The sequence below is a fragment of the Polypterus senegalus genome, chromosome 10 (genome assembly GCF_016835505.1).
Source record: "Polypterus senegalus isolate Bchr_013 chromosome 10, ASM1683550v1, whole genome shotgun sequence".
Taxonomy (NCBI): domain Eukaryota; kingdom Metazoa; phylum Chordata; class Cladistia; order Polypteriformes; family Polypteridae; genus Polypterus; species Polypterus senegalus.
In genome coordinates, this window is record NC_053163.1 from 149,486,296 (window position 1) to 149,503,513 (window position 17,218).

At 40.5% G+C, this 17,218-nt stretch overlaps 1 protein-coding gene across 1 annotated transcript in view; it reads right to left on the minus strand.

The window, feature by feature from the left end:
• LOC120537824 (neurturin-like) overlaps positions 1–17,218 on the minus strand; it is a 265,100-nt gene that overhangs the window by 68,741 nt on the left and 179,141 nt on the right. Inside the window, exon 2 of the mRNA XM_039767046.1 lies at positions 310–538. Within this exon, the coding sequence (XP_039622980.1) occupies positions 310–511 (202 nt within the window). The 5' untranslated portion in view covers positions 512–538. The remainder of the gene's footprint in view (positions 1–309; positions 539–17,218) is intronic.

Here is a 17,218-nt window from a genome sequence, read left to right on the forward strand (position 1 = left end):
CCTCTCTGTTTTACAGACTGTTATCTTGAGTTTGCCCTGTAATTTTATCTTCATTTTCCAATCTATATTTGCTCCCCTGCTGTCCTTTGGACGTGCATTTTCACCATTTATTTTTTTATATTAATAGAATAATAGAATAAGTTCAACCAGATGAGGCAAACCAAGAGGCACACTATGAGCCAAAGTGGAAGACTTTATCAACAATAGCATATCTAGTGCTGCAACCTGTCATAATAACTGAAATGTTGTGATTCAAATCAACTGTTGTGGATGGAGAGAGGTAGAATAGGAAATAAAATATCATCTTACTGTCTCTCAAGATGGAGCTGGGCTTCCCTGCTGCTCGGGTCTGTCTTCGGAGACTAGCAGGATGTGCTGGAAAAGTTGACAGTGACGATGAAGACTTGGATGTGTGTTCCTCTCCTTCCAGGATCATGTTTTTACAGAGTAAAACAGAGAGTGTAGCGCCAAGCAGCATCAGGGTGATTCCTGCAAACTTCCATAACTTCATCTTAGAGCAAATGAGAGCATTGAAACTCTGGAAGAGATAAAAAAGAGAGACATGGCAGGAGATCTTTTCACAAACAAGTGGGGAGATTCTTTGAGCAGGTTATGGATACAGAGAATGGCATTGCTGACTACTAATTATTGGAATGTAGGAGCCTTATGGAAGAATATCTAATATATATAAATATATATAATATATTTATATATATAGTAGCTGTCCCCCACGGCTTTGCCCACATAGTAGTGAAGCAGGACAAACTTTAAAAATCAATAAAAAAATGTAATTCTGGCCAAGCGGAAGGTAGGTACAGTCCGACATCAAACGCTGGCACTGTATCTGATGGTATTCAGCTCTGATGGGAGAGCGTCTCCCACGTGGGGACAAAAGCACATGGCTGTGATATCTCTGGCAATCAGCAGTTACCCTCTAAAACACACTCAGCTCTGATCTCTATCTCAAAAACGTCAAACGTTTCTCTTTAACAATCTCTAGATGATAATGTCTGTTGAACAAACAGGTATCACTAGCTAAGCGGAGGCAAGGTACACACCAAAACGTGGCGAGAGGTAGAGCGACTCGAACGGAGGCTGGCGTGTGAGTGAGGAGGGCCCCACCCCCTCCCCTCGGCTTGCAGACTCGGTACCGCAAGTGAACTATGATAATTGGTACGATAAGAGAAGTTGCAAAAACAATGGTCAAGCAAATTCTGGAAAAAAACCCAATCTAAATCCGCTAGATAGTTCTCTTGTGAAAGCAGACAGACATACATACAGATAGACAGACGTTGGATTGTATATATATATATATACATATACATACATACATACATGGAACCTTAGGTCACAAACGTCTCGGACCAAGTGTACAAATCGTATTACAAACTAAAATGTTCGCCAAACGTTTTCATCTGTGTGACCACACACTCAGGTGACGAACAAGCCAGTTTCCGTTCTGGTTCATACGTGCCGATGATTTCCGCACGTGTTTAGTCTCTCCCTGTGCAGCAAGCAAGAGAGACAGAGAGAGAGAGAGAGCGAGCTCCACTTCACTTATGTTTACAGCGATTGGTTCGTAGCGTGAATTGAAGCAATGTTATACTTTTCTTGGTTGTTTATTAAATTACGGATTTTTCAAATGTTAATTTTTTTCCCTGTGCTTAAAACTCATTAAAAAAAGTGTTTACAGTGAGCAGTTCGTAAGGCTATAGCGTGAATTCTTGCAATGTTACTTTTCTCTGTTCAAGGTTTTCTCAGTGTTATTCCATGTTTTTACATTTAGTTTACTATTACACTGTACTAATATATAGTCTATATATTCTATAGTAGGGCGGCACGGTGGCGCAGTGGTAGCGCTGCTGCCTCGCAGTTAGGAGACCCGGGTTCGCTTCCCGGGTCCTCCCTGCGTGGAGTTTGCATGTTCTCCCGTGTCTGCGTGGGTTTCCTCCGGGCGCTCCGGTTTCCTCCCACAGTCCAAAGACATGCCGGTTAGGTGGATTGGCGATTCTAAATTGGCCCTAGTGTGTGCTTGATGTGTGGGTGTGTTTCTGTGTGTCCTGCGGTGGGTTGGCACCCTGCCCGGGATTGGTTCCTGCCTTGTGCCCTGTGTTGGCTGGGATTGGCTCCAGCAGACCCCCGTGACCCTATTCGGATTCAGTGGGTTAGAAGATGGATGGATGGATGGATATATTCTATAGTATAATTAACTATTTTTGTAATTAAAAATCTTTAAAAAAATATATTTACATACAGTTTGTACGGTCTGGAACGGATTAATTGTATTTCTATACAATCCTATGGGGGAAATTACTTCGGGTCATGACCAAATTGAACAAATTACGGTCATGACCCGAGGTTCCACTGTACATATATATATATATATAAATATACAGTGGTGTGAAAAACTATTTGCCCCCTTCCTGATTTCTTATTCTTTTGCATGTTTGTCACACAAAATGTTTCTGATCATCAAACACATTTAACCATTAGTCAAATATAACACAAGTAAACACAAAATGCAGTTTTTAAATGATGGTTTTTATTATTTAGGGAGAAAAAAAATCTAAACCTACATGGCCCTGTGTGAAAAAGTAATTGCCCCCTTGTTAAAAATCACCTAACTGTGGTGTATCACACCTGAGTTCAATTTCCGTAGCCACCCCCAGGCCTGATTACTGCCACACCTGTTTCAATCAAGAAATCACTTCAATAGGAGCTGCCTGAGACAGAGAAGTCGACCAAAAGCACCTCAAAAGCTAGACATCATGCCAAGATCCAAAGAAATTCAGGAACAAATGAGAACAGAAGTAACTGAGATCTATCAGTCTGGTAAAGGTTATAAAGCCATTTCTAAAGCTTTGGGACTCCAGCGAACCACAGTGAGAGCCATTATCCACAAATGGCAAAAACATGGAACAGTGGTGAACCTTCCCAGGAGTGGCCGGCCGACCAAAATTACTTCAAGAGCACAGAGACGACTCATCCGAGAGGTCACAAAAGACCCCAGGACAACGTCTGAAGAACTGCAGGCCTCACTTGCCTCAATTAAGGTCAGTGTTCACGACTCCGCCATAAGAAAGAGACTGGGCAAAACGGCCTGCATGGCAGATTTCAAGACGCAAACCACTGTTAAGCAAAAGAACATTAGGGCTCGTCTCAATTTTGCTAAGAAACATCTCAATGATTGCCAAGACTTTTGGGAAAATACCTTGTGGACTGATGAGACAAAAGTTGAACTTTTGGAAGGCAAATGTCCGTTACATCTGGCGTAAAAGGAACACAGCATTTCAGAAAAGAACATCATACCAACAGTAAAATATGGTGGTGGTAGTGTGATGGTCTGGAGTTGTTTTGCATCTTCAGGACCTGGAAGGCTTGCTGTGATAGATGGAACCATGAATTCTACTGTCTACCAAAAAATCCTGAAGGAGAATGTCCGGCCATCTGTTCGTCAACTCAAGCTGAAGCGATCTTGGGTGCTGCAACAGGACAATGACCCAAAACACACCAGCAAATCCACCTCTGAATGGCTGAAGAAAAACAAAATGAAGACTTTGGAGTGGCCTAGTCAAAGTCCTGACCTGAATCCAATTGAGATGCTATGGCATGACCTTAAAAAGGCGGTTCATGCTAGAAAACCCTCAAATAAAGCTGAATTACAACAATTCTGCAAAGATGAGTGGGCCAAAATTCCTCCAGAGCTGTAAAAGACTCATTGCAAGTTATCGCAAACGCTTGATTGCAGTTATTGCTGCTAAGGGTGGCCCAACCAGTTATTAGGTTCAGGGGCAATTACATTTTGTTTTCACACAGGGCCATGTAGGTTTGGATTTTTTTCTTCCTAAATAATAAAACCATCATTTAAAAACTGCATTTTGTGTTTACTTGTGTTATATTTGACTAATGGTTAAATGTGTTTGATGATCAGAAACATTTTGTGTGACAAACATGCAAAAGAATAAGAAATCGAGAAGGGGGCAAATAGTTTTTCACACCACTGTATATGTAGTTCCTTTCTACAGTACTTTTAGATAGATAGATAGATAGATGAAAGGCACTATATGATAGATAGATAGATAGATAGATAGATAGATAGATAGATAGATAGATAGATACTTTATTAATCCCAAGGGGAAATTCACAAAAGTTACTTTTAGTCTGTCTACTAGGTTTACAAAGCTCATTTCATTGTTGTATATTTAACGTATCAGGTAGGGGGCCTTTCATATCTCTCTGTAACACTGTATCACTCCTCCTTTCGATCCTTAATTACACCTTGACATTGCTTTTTATTTATTTATTTTTCAATTAACAGTTGTAACCTGCAGTAGGTGCCACTGAGCCCCAAACCTCAGACACAGTAATGCCCAACATGATTCCGGATTTAAATACAATATATTTATTTATCTAAGATCACCCGTACAAAGGAGCAATAATCAAAATATAAAATGGTGTTCTTTCTTCCTCCTTCCATCCTCCAAGATGGTTGCCTGATGCCTCCTGACTCAGACTCTCTGATGCAAGGCCACCAGCTTCTTTTCAAGCAAAACCTGGGACTACTTCCAGTGCCACCACATATATCTGTTTCCTGTCTACTTTTAATCTATCTACTAGGTTTTCAAAGCTTATTTCTTTGTTGTATATATAACGTATCCGATAGGGGGCCTTTCATATCTCTCTGTAACATTGTATCACTCCTCCTTACATATACAGTACCTTCAGAAAGTATTCAGACCCCTTCACTTTTTTCACATTTTGTTATTTTGCAGTCTTGAGCTAAAGTCATTCAAATTAATTTTTCCCGCACATCAAGCAACACTCAATAACCCAAAATAACAAAACAAAAAACAGGAATTTAGAGATTTTTGCAGATTTAATAAATAAGAAACTGGACTATCCCATTTCTGAAACAAGTATTCAGACCCTGTGCTATGACATTTGAAATTTGACTCAGGTGTATCCCATTCTATTGCTCATCATAGAGATATTTGTAAATATAAGCAAGTTTTCCGGTCAAGTTTTCTTTTATAAATCCTGACATCTTCATGGGGAATTGCATATAATAATAATAATAATACATTTTATTTATACAAGACGTCTTCCTAAGACCTCAACAACACCGAAAAAAAAAAAATAAATAAAAAAACACACATTATAAACAACTTAAAACATCAGAAAATATAAAAATTTAAACCAAACAAAGCCACTGTAATCATAGAGAATACGCCGTTTTAAACAAATGGGTTTTAAGTTTACATTTGAAGGATGAAAATGATTCGATATTTCTAAGCGCAGTAGGTAGCGAGTTCCAGAGCTTGGGAGCAGAACAGCCGAATGCTTGGCTCCCCATGGTGGTTAGACGGGCGAGAGGGACGGTCAAGTGGATGGAGGAAGAGGATCTCAGGTTACGGGAGGGAATGGCAACATGAAGAAGACAGGACAAATATGGAGGGCCAAGGTTATGAATGGACTTAAATGTTAGCAGCAGAATTTTAAAATCAATCTGAAACTTAATCGGGAGCCAATGAAGCTGCTGCAAGACCGGAGTAATATAATGAAGAGATTGGGTTTGAGTAATGATGCGTGCTGCAGAATTCTGGACTAGCTGAAGCTTATGGAGAGATTTATTAGAGAGACCAATGATGAGTGAATTGCAGTTGTCCACACAAGACTGTGAACAAGAATGGCAGTGGTATGGGGAGTGAGGGAGGGGCGGATGTGATTAATATTACGTAGGTGGAAATAAGCAGACCGGGTGATGTTACTAATGTGAGATTGGAAAGATAAAAAAACTATTAAGGATGACACCCAGACTCTTGACCTGAGGTGAAGGGGAAACAAAGGAATTATCAACAGCAAGTGAAAGATTATCGGCTCTGGATAATGATGATCTTGAACCAATGAGGAGAACCTCAGCTTTGTCATCACTGTTTGATTTAAGAAAATTTGAAGAAAACCAGGATTTAATTTCAGCAATGCAGTCAATAAGCAAAGATGGTGGAAAAGAAGAGGTGGGTTTACTGGCAAGGTAGAGCTGGGTGTCATCAGCATAACAGTGAAAATGAATGTTATATTTACGAAAGAGATTGCAAGGGGAAGAAGGTAAATAATGTGTGAGTATTTACACGGTCATCACTTTGGATAACTAAGATAATGCATATAATTGAAACAAAACACAAAAGTTAAATACCTTAAGCATGATCAAAAGGTAATCCCATAAAAAGTCTTAGAAGAAAAGATAACATATCAAGAAAGATAACTACCCATGGAAGCTGATATTACAAAAGAAACATTTAAAGGCTCCTAAGCCTGAGAGAAGCACTTCTTAATAACACAAAGCGAGGATCCAAAACAACAAAATTCTTGAACAATATGAACACTGGCATAAAAAAATAATAAAAAAACAAATAAGGGAAATACAGAAAATCAGAACAGCAAAGAATAAAAAGTTGGCAGAGCTAACCATCAAGAAGAGTTGCTTGAGAAGCCTGAGGCATCAAAGCAAACTGGGAAGGAGCAGTTGAGCAATACCAAAATTCAATACCATCACAGACCCATAATTATCACGGATAAAACATTCCTGGGAAGGGGTGGGGGGGCTGTTATAAAGATTAACATAATAAGTAGGGACCCAAAACAAGTTTAGTCTTGCAACAGGCATAGGAAGTCTTATAAGAATCAGGAATGAGTAGCTGTGGAGGGAGCACAGGCCAAGCCAAGAAGCATTCAAGCAGTGACTTTCTCGGCTTTTGTTATGTTCCCTTCCCCTCTCTTTCCTTTGTCTAGTTTACTTTCCTTAACCCCAACTGATTTCTGTTTCTGGAACTTTGGAATGACTTGTCAAGGGGCTGCAATCATTAGAGCTGCAGTTACCTGAGAGGACTATTTAAGATCCTTAATTGCCACAGCTGTATGTGCTGCCCCATGTACTGGGAATGTGGACGCCAAACTACACACTGGGTGTCAGTGTAATCCGGGACTTGACAGGATCAACAGGAGAGATTTAAAACAGAGAGCCACAGATAAAAATATTGGGTTTCAACACAAAGGGGCAATTTATTTACAGGTGCAGGGACAATACAGTGTCCTGTAACACAGTCCAAAGGCAATGACACACACACAAAAAAAAAAAAATAATAATAATTTAAAATAAATAATTAAAATAATAATTAAACAATTAAATTAAAATACACAAATTAAGAATTTAAAATAAATGAAATAACAATTACAAACATAATAATTAAAAAGAAATAAAATAAATAAATAAAACAAACAATGGTGATTACCATGATTAGAGTAATTACCGTGAAATATAATGTCCCCACATTAAAAGGAGAAATGCATATACACTTGGAAAGTCAGTCTTCCTCTATTAATATACTTTTCAGGACATTGTTCTTTAAAGCGCAAAACAATTCACAGCCCCAAAATTAACCCACAAAAAATATTTACAAAAAGAATCAAGTGTACTGCATATACAAAAAAAGGAACCAAAAGTGCACCAAACCCCAATACCTTCAATCAAACCTTCATTATTACTAAGAGATATCTATAACACAGCAAAAAGAAAAAATATATACAAAAATAGGCACAAGCCATTAGCAACTGTTGCGCTCCAATGTTACTGCCAAGCTCCCAACTTGGTTGAAAGACAGAAAGACAACCCCTGCAGGCAGGAAGTGCCTTTTATACTGGGGTGCTTTAATGTTTTTCAATCCTGCTTCATGATACTCCGTTTCTATAATCGCAGCTGAAGCGAACGCATTCCAATTGCACGATGTGCCACATCTCAGGAAGGACTCTAAATAATTTAATAATGTGGTGGCCTTGCATGTGCGCGTGAACACGAGTGCACCCACGAAGTGCTCTATGCACACATGCTGAAGCTTCCTCCAAACTTACTTTAGTAAGTTACACTTTTGTTTCAAATCAGGATTCCCTTCACTGAAACAATGCACAATGCACAACTTACATTAAACTAACACTCCATGCTTGTTCTTCTACAGCAGCAGGTTGCTATAAAAATGCTCGCGTTTTGACCGGACTTACATGAAGTCCATTAGTGTTTTCCTGAACCCGCGTATTATAGCCACTGGCATCTCACAGCGCTGTCCTGCCGGGACAGAATCAAGATGTATGTGGAGATGCACTCTCGTACTTTGAAAGTTTAAAAAGGTAAGCGCCTTTACTTTACTGATTGTACAGTGGCCTGAAACTTTTTTCCTTGAATTAGTGCTGCCTGGCAGATGCTTTACCATAGCTGTAGCATTAGACGGCTGTGTTCCCAGTTCCTTTTTTGCATTGTATTTTACAGCTTTGGCTTAGATTAGTGTGTCTCTTTGAGGCTTTTTATTAAGAATCTGAAATAATTGGGCCCTATTTCTTATTTTGTGCCTTTTTGTAATTATATTTGCTGTAAACAAGTAAAAATCCCAAAATAAGCCCTACTCCAGGCAGACTGTCCTCAGAACTCTAAAGTCTAAACTTGTCCTACACAGGCCTAAAGGGTCCATGGTGTAAAAGTTTCAAAAAAATTCTCTTCAATGTCCCACAGGACACAAATGTGCCATACTAAAGAAAAGAACCATAAAACCTGGCTCAAGTTTCAATTGCTTCTTTTTGTTATACATTTTTTATTTCATTTTTTGTTTTATTTGTTATGCTCATTTATTATTTTTATATTATTTTATATTATTATGTGTCTTATCTGTTAATTTTATCCTATTTAGTTATATAGTATATAGTATCTACGGTATACGCTTATATGTGTTTTGCAGTTTTCTTTTGTTCTTTGAATTTTGAAGTTGGGTCCCCAAGAGGAGGCGGAGCCACCTGTCCATCACTGTTAAGAGACTCTCAGCCCTATAAATACAGGCTGATAATTAAAGTCTGGGCAATTCATTTTAAATGCACTCTTGTGGTTTTTGACTTATTTTGCTCTGCTGCCTGGATTGTTCTGCTAGATTTCGTTTTGGGACTTGTTTGCTTTGGCTTTCATTTTTGGCAAGTCCCTTTTTTGATCAGTTTTTTTAATTTTTTTTTGCATTTTTTGTTGCAGTTTTTCCTTTTCTGTAATCTTTTATTATAAAGATTTCTTAGGGCAATGCTCTGTGCAAGCCAGGAGTTGACAATTATCATTTCAATTTTTGGGGTGTTTCGAATGTGTTACAGAATATTTTTATTTACTTGGAGAGTATGCTCCCCAGGGTGGAGTTGTGAGATTCAGATCCAGTTTCATGAATGTTTTTGAAGGCCTCATGCCATTATTGGCCCCTTGTGAGAATAAATCATATCTAGCTTTGATCAGCAACATTCACCAAAGCGTTGTATATTTTTCTGGAAATGTGCCATGCAGCTGGCTTAGACAAACATTTTTTCCCAGTGCCCCATGATGCTTTGATTAGCCAGTGTGACATCACACAGTTGTAGCAGCCATTTACAGACCTTTCAGGCATGAATATTGTAAAATTGTTGCAGATTAGCTTCACACATGCATGATGTCACAACTGATCAAATACCTCAGCAGGATTTTCACCCTGCATGCATTTAGAACAAAAAAACTTGCATTAAATTAAATTTCATCAAACATAATAAGAATATTTTGGGTACTTCTACCAGATATATAATACTGGTCCTTGTGCATTTACAGCGCAGCGCTGCATGGCTAATTATGCAAGCCTTGGAGGAGACTCCTCACATCGCCAGAAAACCCTGGAGACTCTGTGAAATAATAATAATGACAGATTTATTACTATTTATATGGTGTCTCCTTCTTCTTCATGGAAGATAGACGTGTGAAGCATCTGCATAAATACATGTACATGGGGAAAGTCAGAGCCACAGCTTCATAAAATGGAATGAGTTAGTTCCATGCAGTTGCTTCATGGAATACCCAATATTTGCCCTAAGACTAAAATTCTGTGAGCACAATGATCTACAGTATGTCTTATTTATTTATTGCTGGTTTGCAGTTTTATCTTGACTTTCAGAAAGCATTTGATAAGGTGCAACACGGGAGGGTGGGCATCAAACTAAAAGAATTCGGAGTTCAGGGTGTTGTGTGTAGATGGGTATAGAATTGGCTAAAACACAAGAAGCAGAAGGTGATGGTGCGAGGAACTTTATCAGAATTGGTGATGTTAAGAGTGGTGTCCAACTATATATCTATCTTGTCACACACGTGTGCATGAGAGGCAGCTAAAGTGCTTGAGTAAGGGCAGTTCCGAGACATACCGGGATGTGGCAGAGTGCACTGACTCTTTTTCTCCCTTGCCTGCAGACCATTCACGGGAGATTCCTCCTGGTCCTCTTGACGTCACTTCCGGAACCGAGCCAATGGAAGGAGACCGTGCCGACTCCGGCCCCTGTGATGTCACATCCAGGCTCGCACCAATGGCAGAAGACCTTCATGAGCCCAACCCCTTTGACTTCACTTCATGTCTTCCCCTTTAAAAGCCTCCACCTTTTCCCTATTCCCTCAGTTCTGTTTTGGACACGGTTTAGTGCACAGCAGTGCTGTATTGATTTGATCGACTTTGCAGCCAGGAAATCAATTATACAGGTGGCAGCCCCAAACCTTTCTATGACTCATATGTCTGGTTTTTGCGACAATATGTATGTATATATATATCTTATATATAAACATCTACGTGTGGAAGTGTGTGTGTGTCTGTCTATCTGGCCTGGAAGTGAGAAGTGGAGTCGGGGTAAGGGCTCCACCTCCGAGGAACCAGAAACTCGTTTAGCCGCTAAAACGCAAGTGAGGTGAACACGTCGGCAAAACGAAACCTTCGAAGAAAGAGTCACTTGCTTAGCCGCTAATACAGAAGCGAGGCGAGCACATTGGTAAAACGGTATCTCTTTTACTTTTCCTCCCACTGCTAATTCACAAGCGTTGTGAGCACATCGGCAAAACGAAACCTCCTATTAGAAAGATGCCCAGAGTAGTTCCTTTCAATTACCTGACAATTTTGATTGGAATTTAAGTAACAATCTAGTTAAATTTGCAGATGAGACCAAGATTGGTAGATAATTGAGAATCTGTTGGATTGTCACAGAGGGACTTGTACATCATACATGCTTGGGCAGTTTTGTGTCAGATGAAAGTCTATGTAAGTAAATGTAAAGTATTACATTGAAGTAAAAACGTTAGGTTTGAATACACCATGGGAGAACTGAAAATTGAAAGTACACCTTATGAGAAGGACTTGGGAGTCGTGGTAGACTCAACGCTATCAAGTGCAAGACAGTGTTCAGAAGCCATTAAGAAGGCTAACTGAATGTCAGGTTATATAGCGCCTTGATATGTGCAGTACAAGTCACAGGAGGTTCTGCTCAAACTTTATAACACACTGGTGAGGCCTCATCTGGAGTCCTGTGTGCAGTTTTAGTCTCCAGGCTACAAAAAGTACTGGAAATAAGGTCCAGAGAAGAGCAACTAGGCTGATTCCAGGATTACAGTAGTTCCAGAGCCTTTTCAGTTTAAACAAAATGATGAAGAGAAGTCCTGACTGAACTGTTTCAAATCATATAGGGAATTAATCCGGTGGATTGAGACTCTGACTTTAAAATGAGTTCATCAGGAACACAGGGACACGGTTTATGCTGCTGCGTAAGGGTAAATTTTGCAGAAACAAGTTTTTCTTCACACACAGAACCACGGACACGTGGAATTAGTGACCAAGTAGTGTGGTAGACAGGAGGACTTTAGGGACCTTCAATTCATTCATTTGCCCAGAGGGGACTGGGCGGTCTCATGGTCTGGAATCCCTACAGATTTTATTTTTTCTCCAGCCGTCTGGAGTTTTTGTTTTTCTGTCCCCCCTGGCCATTGAACCTTACTCTTATTCGATGTTAATTAATGTTGATTTATTTTGTTTTATAATTGTGTCTTTCATTTTTCTATTCTTTAATATGTAAAGCACTTTGAGCTACTGTTTGTATGAAAATGTGCTATATAAATAAATGTTGTTGTTGTTGTTCAAAACTCAACATGATGTTATGTTGGAGCAATTAAGCGTATAGGACTGGCAAACCTTGCTGGGCTGAATGGCCTGTTCTTGTCTATATTGTTCTAATGTTCCAATGTGGCCATTTGTTGTATTTTGTTTGTGGTTCCTTCTGTGTCTTTTTTTTTTTTTTGTTTGAGGCAGTCGTTAGCATTGCTGCCTCGCAGCTCAAGTCACATTTTTGGTCACAATACTTATCCCCAGAACAGTTGGCAGATGCCACCCTAGCCCTCAGGGAAACGTAGCCTCCTTAGTGTTTCTTTTTTATTTAAAAAAGGTTGCATTTTTTGGCTTGAAAAATTGTATTTTTTATTAAATCTCATTTTTTTACTGTAAAATGTGAAAATCACTAAAAGTACAAAGTCAGAAGTGTAAAAAGTATAATAATGATAAAAATAATAATAATAATAATGATGAATAATGATAATAATAATATGAACAGCACACTGCACAAGTGTCACTTTTGGATTCCTAAAATCACTTTCGGTTTCAGTTTCACTTCCTGAAGACAGATTCACTTCATCATCACTGCTGCTGAGAGGCGTTTCTTATGAGATATCATTATGTGGCTAGGAGAAGACGTGTCTACACCGTTGCCTGGGTAATGCTCGGACCTGACGCTTACATAAGACACACCTATAACATTACCCGAGTAACGGTTGGCACTAACGCTGTTGGCACTTTTACAGTAAGGATAGATGGATAGATAGATATTTTATTAATCCCCAAGGGGAAATTCACGTACTCCAGCAGCAGTATGCTGATAAAAACAATATTAAATTAAATAAAATGGCAGTGCACAATAAAAAATGCAAGGTGGAGAGTGCGAGGCAGGTATAACAGACTATAACTTTGTATAATGTTAACGTTTACCCCCCCGGGTGGAATTGAAGAATCGCATAGTGTGGGGTCTCCTCAGTCTGTCAGTGAAGCAGGACGGTGACAGCAGTCTGTCGCTGAAGCTACTCCTCTGTCTGGAGATGATCCTGTTCAGTGGATTCTCCATGATTGACAGGAGTCTGCTCAGCACCTGTTGCTCCACCACAGATGTCAAACTGTCCAGCTCTGTGCCTACAATAAACCTGCCTTCCTCATCAGTTTGTCCAAGCAGGAGGCGTCCCTCTTCTTTATGCTGCCTCCCCAGCACACCACTGCATAGAAGAGGGCACTCACCACAACCGTCTGATAGAACATCTGCAGCATCTTATTGCAGATGCTGAAGGACACCAGCCTCCTAAGGAAGTCTAGTCGGCTCTGTCCTCTCTTGCACAGAGCATCAGTATTGGCAGTCCAGTCCAATTTGTCATCCAGCTGCACTCCCAGGTATTTATAGGTCTGCACCCTCTGCACAGTCACCTCTGATGAACACGGGGTCCATGAGGGGCCTGGGCCTCCTAAAATCCACTACCAGTTCCTTGGTTTTGCTGGTGTTCAGTTGTAGGTGGTTTGAGTCGCACCATTTAACAAAGTCCTTGATTAGGTTCCTATACTCGTCCTCCTGCCCACTCCTGATGCAGCCCACGATAGCAGTGTCATCAGCGAACTTTTGCACGTGGCAGGACTCTGAGTTATATTGGAAGTCCGATGTATATAGGCTGAACCTCGGGTCTTACATGAGATGTGTCTGTACCATTGCCAAAGTGACAATTGGGACTGACGCTTTTAGCGCTGCTTTTACAGCCTGACACTAAGGAGGTTAAAAGACCATTGCGCCATTATAATCGACTCAAAACTAGTTCAGTTCCTCCTTTCCCATTGAATTCAATGCAATTTGTGGAACTGCAGCCTTAAAGGTCGTGAAGAGAAAAAGGAAAAACATTGAAAACAAACCTGCAACATTTAGATCGGAATTCGTCAAACTCAGATAAAACGATTCCGTCACACTGGTGTTTATGCTGCTGCGTAATTGTTAAGCAAGTTACACCATTTCCAGGACCTGTCCTCCATTGCAACTGCTGACATGAAATGGCTACTCGAGTACCCAAATGCAGTGACTGTAAGTAAGCAAACCTAACAGTGGATTGTTTGAAGAAATAATTAAGTCCTATGCAGACCAAATCCAAGCACCTTCACTGTTTGTTGTTTGTGATGCAAGTTTGCCAGGTTGTTGCTGTGAAATATGATCGTGAGAGTTTGACATGTGACATTTTTTTACTGTGACAATAAAAATATCATCATCATTCGCATGACTGTCCAAGTTTGTTGATAAATCAAAACAAACGAAACATTCCTTATATTATTAATGTTAATAATATCTCTGGATACGAATTCTTCTCTGTTTTTTGAGTATGACTAACATTTTCCATTTTGGATTAGTGAAAGTGAAATATTCTGGTTACTGACTCTCTTACTACATTTCTTGATCTTCGATTTTGTCTCTCATCCCAGCCTTTGGTTATTCCTGCCGTTATGACCTTGGCTTGATATTAAAATCACAGTCCCATTTTCTGATTCCATTTTTATTTCCAGACTGTTTCCACCGTGTGTGCCCAGTCCAGGGAGTGGACCAGCTCCCTTCTGGTGGCTTATAAACACTTGCAACCTGAAAATGTGGAAGCATCGATGGTGGCGAGGATGGCAGCGGGGATGGAGGTGTTGTTTTTTGGTTGTGGTCAGGGTCAGGATCTTCATGGCTGGGGGTGGAAGAGACAAAAGACTAAACCATAGTAAAACATCCAAATCCTCCTATATCCGTGTCCCCTTTAAATTGTTCTCCGTAAGGTTCTTGTTGTCTGTACAAATTTGGCAAGACTCGCACTGTGAGTGACAGATGGGGATTAAACCGGCCACCTTGTGCATCTAAAGTTCCATTCTGCATAATCCTTCCTTCATCAAAGACAGAAAGGACACCACCTTCCCTTTATGCAGTCTATTAAAATACACCCAAATAATTAAATCATTAAATAAAATGGCTTGAGAAAAATGAAACAAGTCAAGATGCCACTGCGTGCACAGGCAGCCTAAAGGCTTGAGGTTTATCTCAGTGCTGCATACTTTGAAGAAAAGCCGCTTCCCTTTTCGTTCTAATTGCCCTTAAAACTTTAATTTGTGAACACAAAGGTTGACATGCAACAAGAGCTCTTTGAGATGAAATATTCCTGGAGGTGTTCTTACAGTTCCATCATTTGTTAGCTATTTGCATTTACAAAGTAGAGGAAGCCAGCCAAAGTGACTGATACAGTGCCCTCCATAACATTGGGGACAAAGACACATGTTTCCTTGATTTATCCCTCTGCTCCACAGTTTAATATTACAAATAAAACAATTCAGACCTGATTAAAGTGCACATTGCAGACGTCCATTTAAGTGGATTTGCACACATTTTGGTCACATCAAGTAGCAATGACAACACTTTTTCTATACGGTCCCCTCATTTCAGGTGCCACATACATGCGATTGGGAGGCAGTCAGAAAGGCCAAAGGTGAGTGAAATATCACGAAATGAAGGATTGTCATGTGGTACTTACCTGAACCTTTTCTCCCACCAGGAAAACCGAATAAAGATAATAGCCGCTATTTGCGGGTTTCAAAATGGCTGCCATAACATCACTTCCGGCGACTCCATTTGTCATCACTTCCGCCTGTCACAATGACACTGTTTCCGACTTCCGACCTCAACGTCACTTCCTGCCAACCAGTTACTGTATACCAGTGCTTTTGATCAATGTTGAATTCGTTTTGTCCACAGGACAATATACGGGGACGGTCCCCAAAACTTTATTTTTGTGGATTTCGTTTTCTTAATTGAGTATTTATCAAACAGGGCACCATAATGTTTGGACACAGCAATGGCAGGTCTATTAAAGCCGTTGTCATATTTGTAGTAGTTCTTTGTCGCATATCCCTCACATGCAATGGCTGCTTGAAGTCTGCGATTCACAGACATGTCCAGTCTGTGGGTCTTCTCTGGTGGTGCTCTGCCAATGATCTAATGCAGCAATCTTCAGCTCCTGCTCAGTTGGGTTTAAATTGGGAGACCATCTTAGCCATTCAAGAATTTTCTATTTTTTAGCTTTGTTAAACTCCTGTGTCCCCTCAGCAGTCTGTGTGGCTAATTATCTTGTTGTAGGATGAAGCACCATCCAATGAGTTTGGAGGCATCAACTGAAACATCAGTAGATCAGATGTTTCTTTACACCTCAGAATACATTGTGCCGTCAGCAGTTTCATCATCAATGAAGAGAAGTGTGCCAAGACTTATGGCAGCCATATATGCCCAAGTCATTACACCCCCAGCACCACGTTTAACAGATGAGGTGGTCTGCTTTGGATCTTGGGCAGTTCCTTTCTCATCTCCACACTTTGCTTTTTACCATCACTCTGATCAGGTTCATCTTTCCCTTTTGTATCCGCAAGACCTTTTTCCAGAATTTGAAGTCCTTTATCACAAACTGTCATTTTTGTGGCTAACTAGTGTTTTGCATCATGTTGTATGTCCTCTGTGTTTCTGTTCATGAAGTCTTCTGCTGACAGTTGTCACTGACACGTCCATATCTGCCTCCTGAGGAGTGTTTCTGGTCTGTCAGACAGGTGTTTGGGGCTTCTTCTTGACCAGGGTGACAATTCTTCTGTCCTCGGCAGTGGAGGTCTTGCTTGACCTACCAGTCTCTTTGTGATTACTGAGCTCACCAGTGCATTCTTTCTTCTTCATAATATTCCAGTCAGTTGATTTTGGTCAGGGCGGCACGGTGGCGCAGTGGTAGTTCTGCTGCCTCACAGTTAGGGGACCCGGGTTCGCTTCCCGGGTCCTCCCTGCGTGGAGTTTGCATGTTCTCCCCGTGTCTGCGTGGGTTTCCTCCGGGCACTCCAGTTTCCTCCCACAATCTAAAGACATGCAGGTTAGGTGGATTGGCGATTCTAAATTGGCCCTAGTGTGTGCTTGTTGTGTTTGTGTGTGTCCTGCGGTGGGTTGGCACCCTGCCCTGGATTGGTTCCTGCCTTGTGCCCTGTGTTGGCTGGGATTGGCTCCAGCAGACCCCCGTGACCCTGTATTTGGATTCAGCGGGCTAGAAAATGGGTGGGTGGGTGATTTTGGTCATCTTAAGGTTATGCCGATGTCTCCAATGGTTTCATTCTTGTTTTTCAGCCTCATAATGGCTTCTTTGATTTTCATTGGCACAGCTCTTGTCCTCATGTTGAACAATGCCAGACTCCTAAGGGTAGAATCACAAACACTTGTGACGCCAATTGCCTCAAACATTATAGTG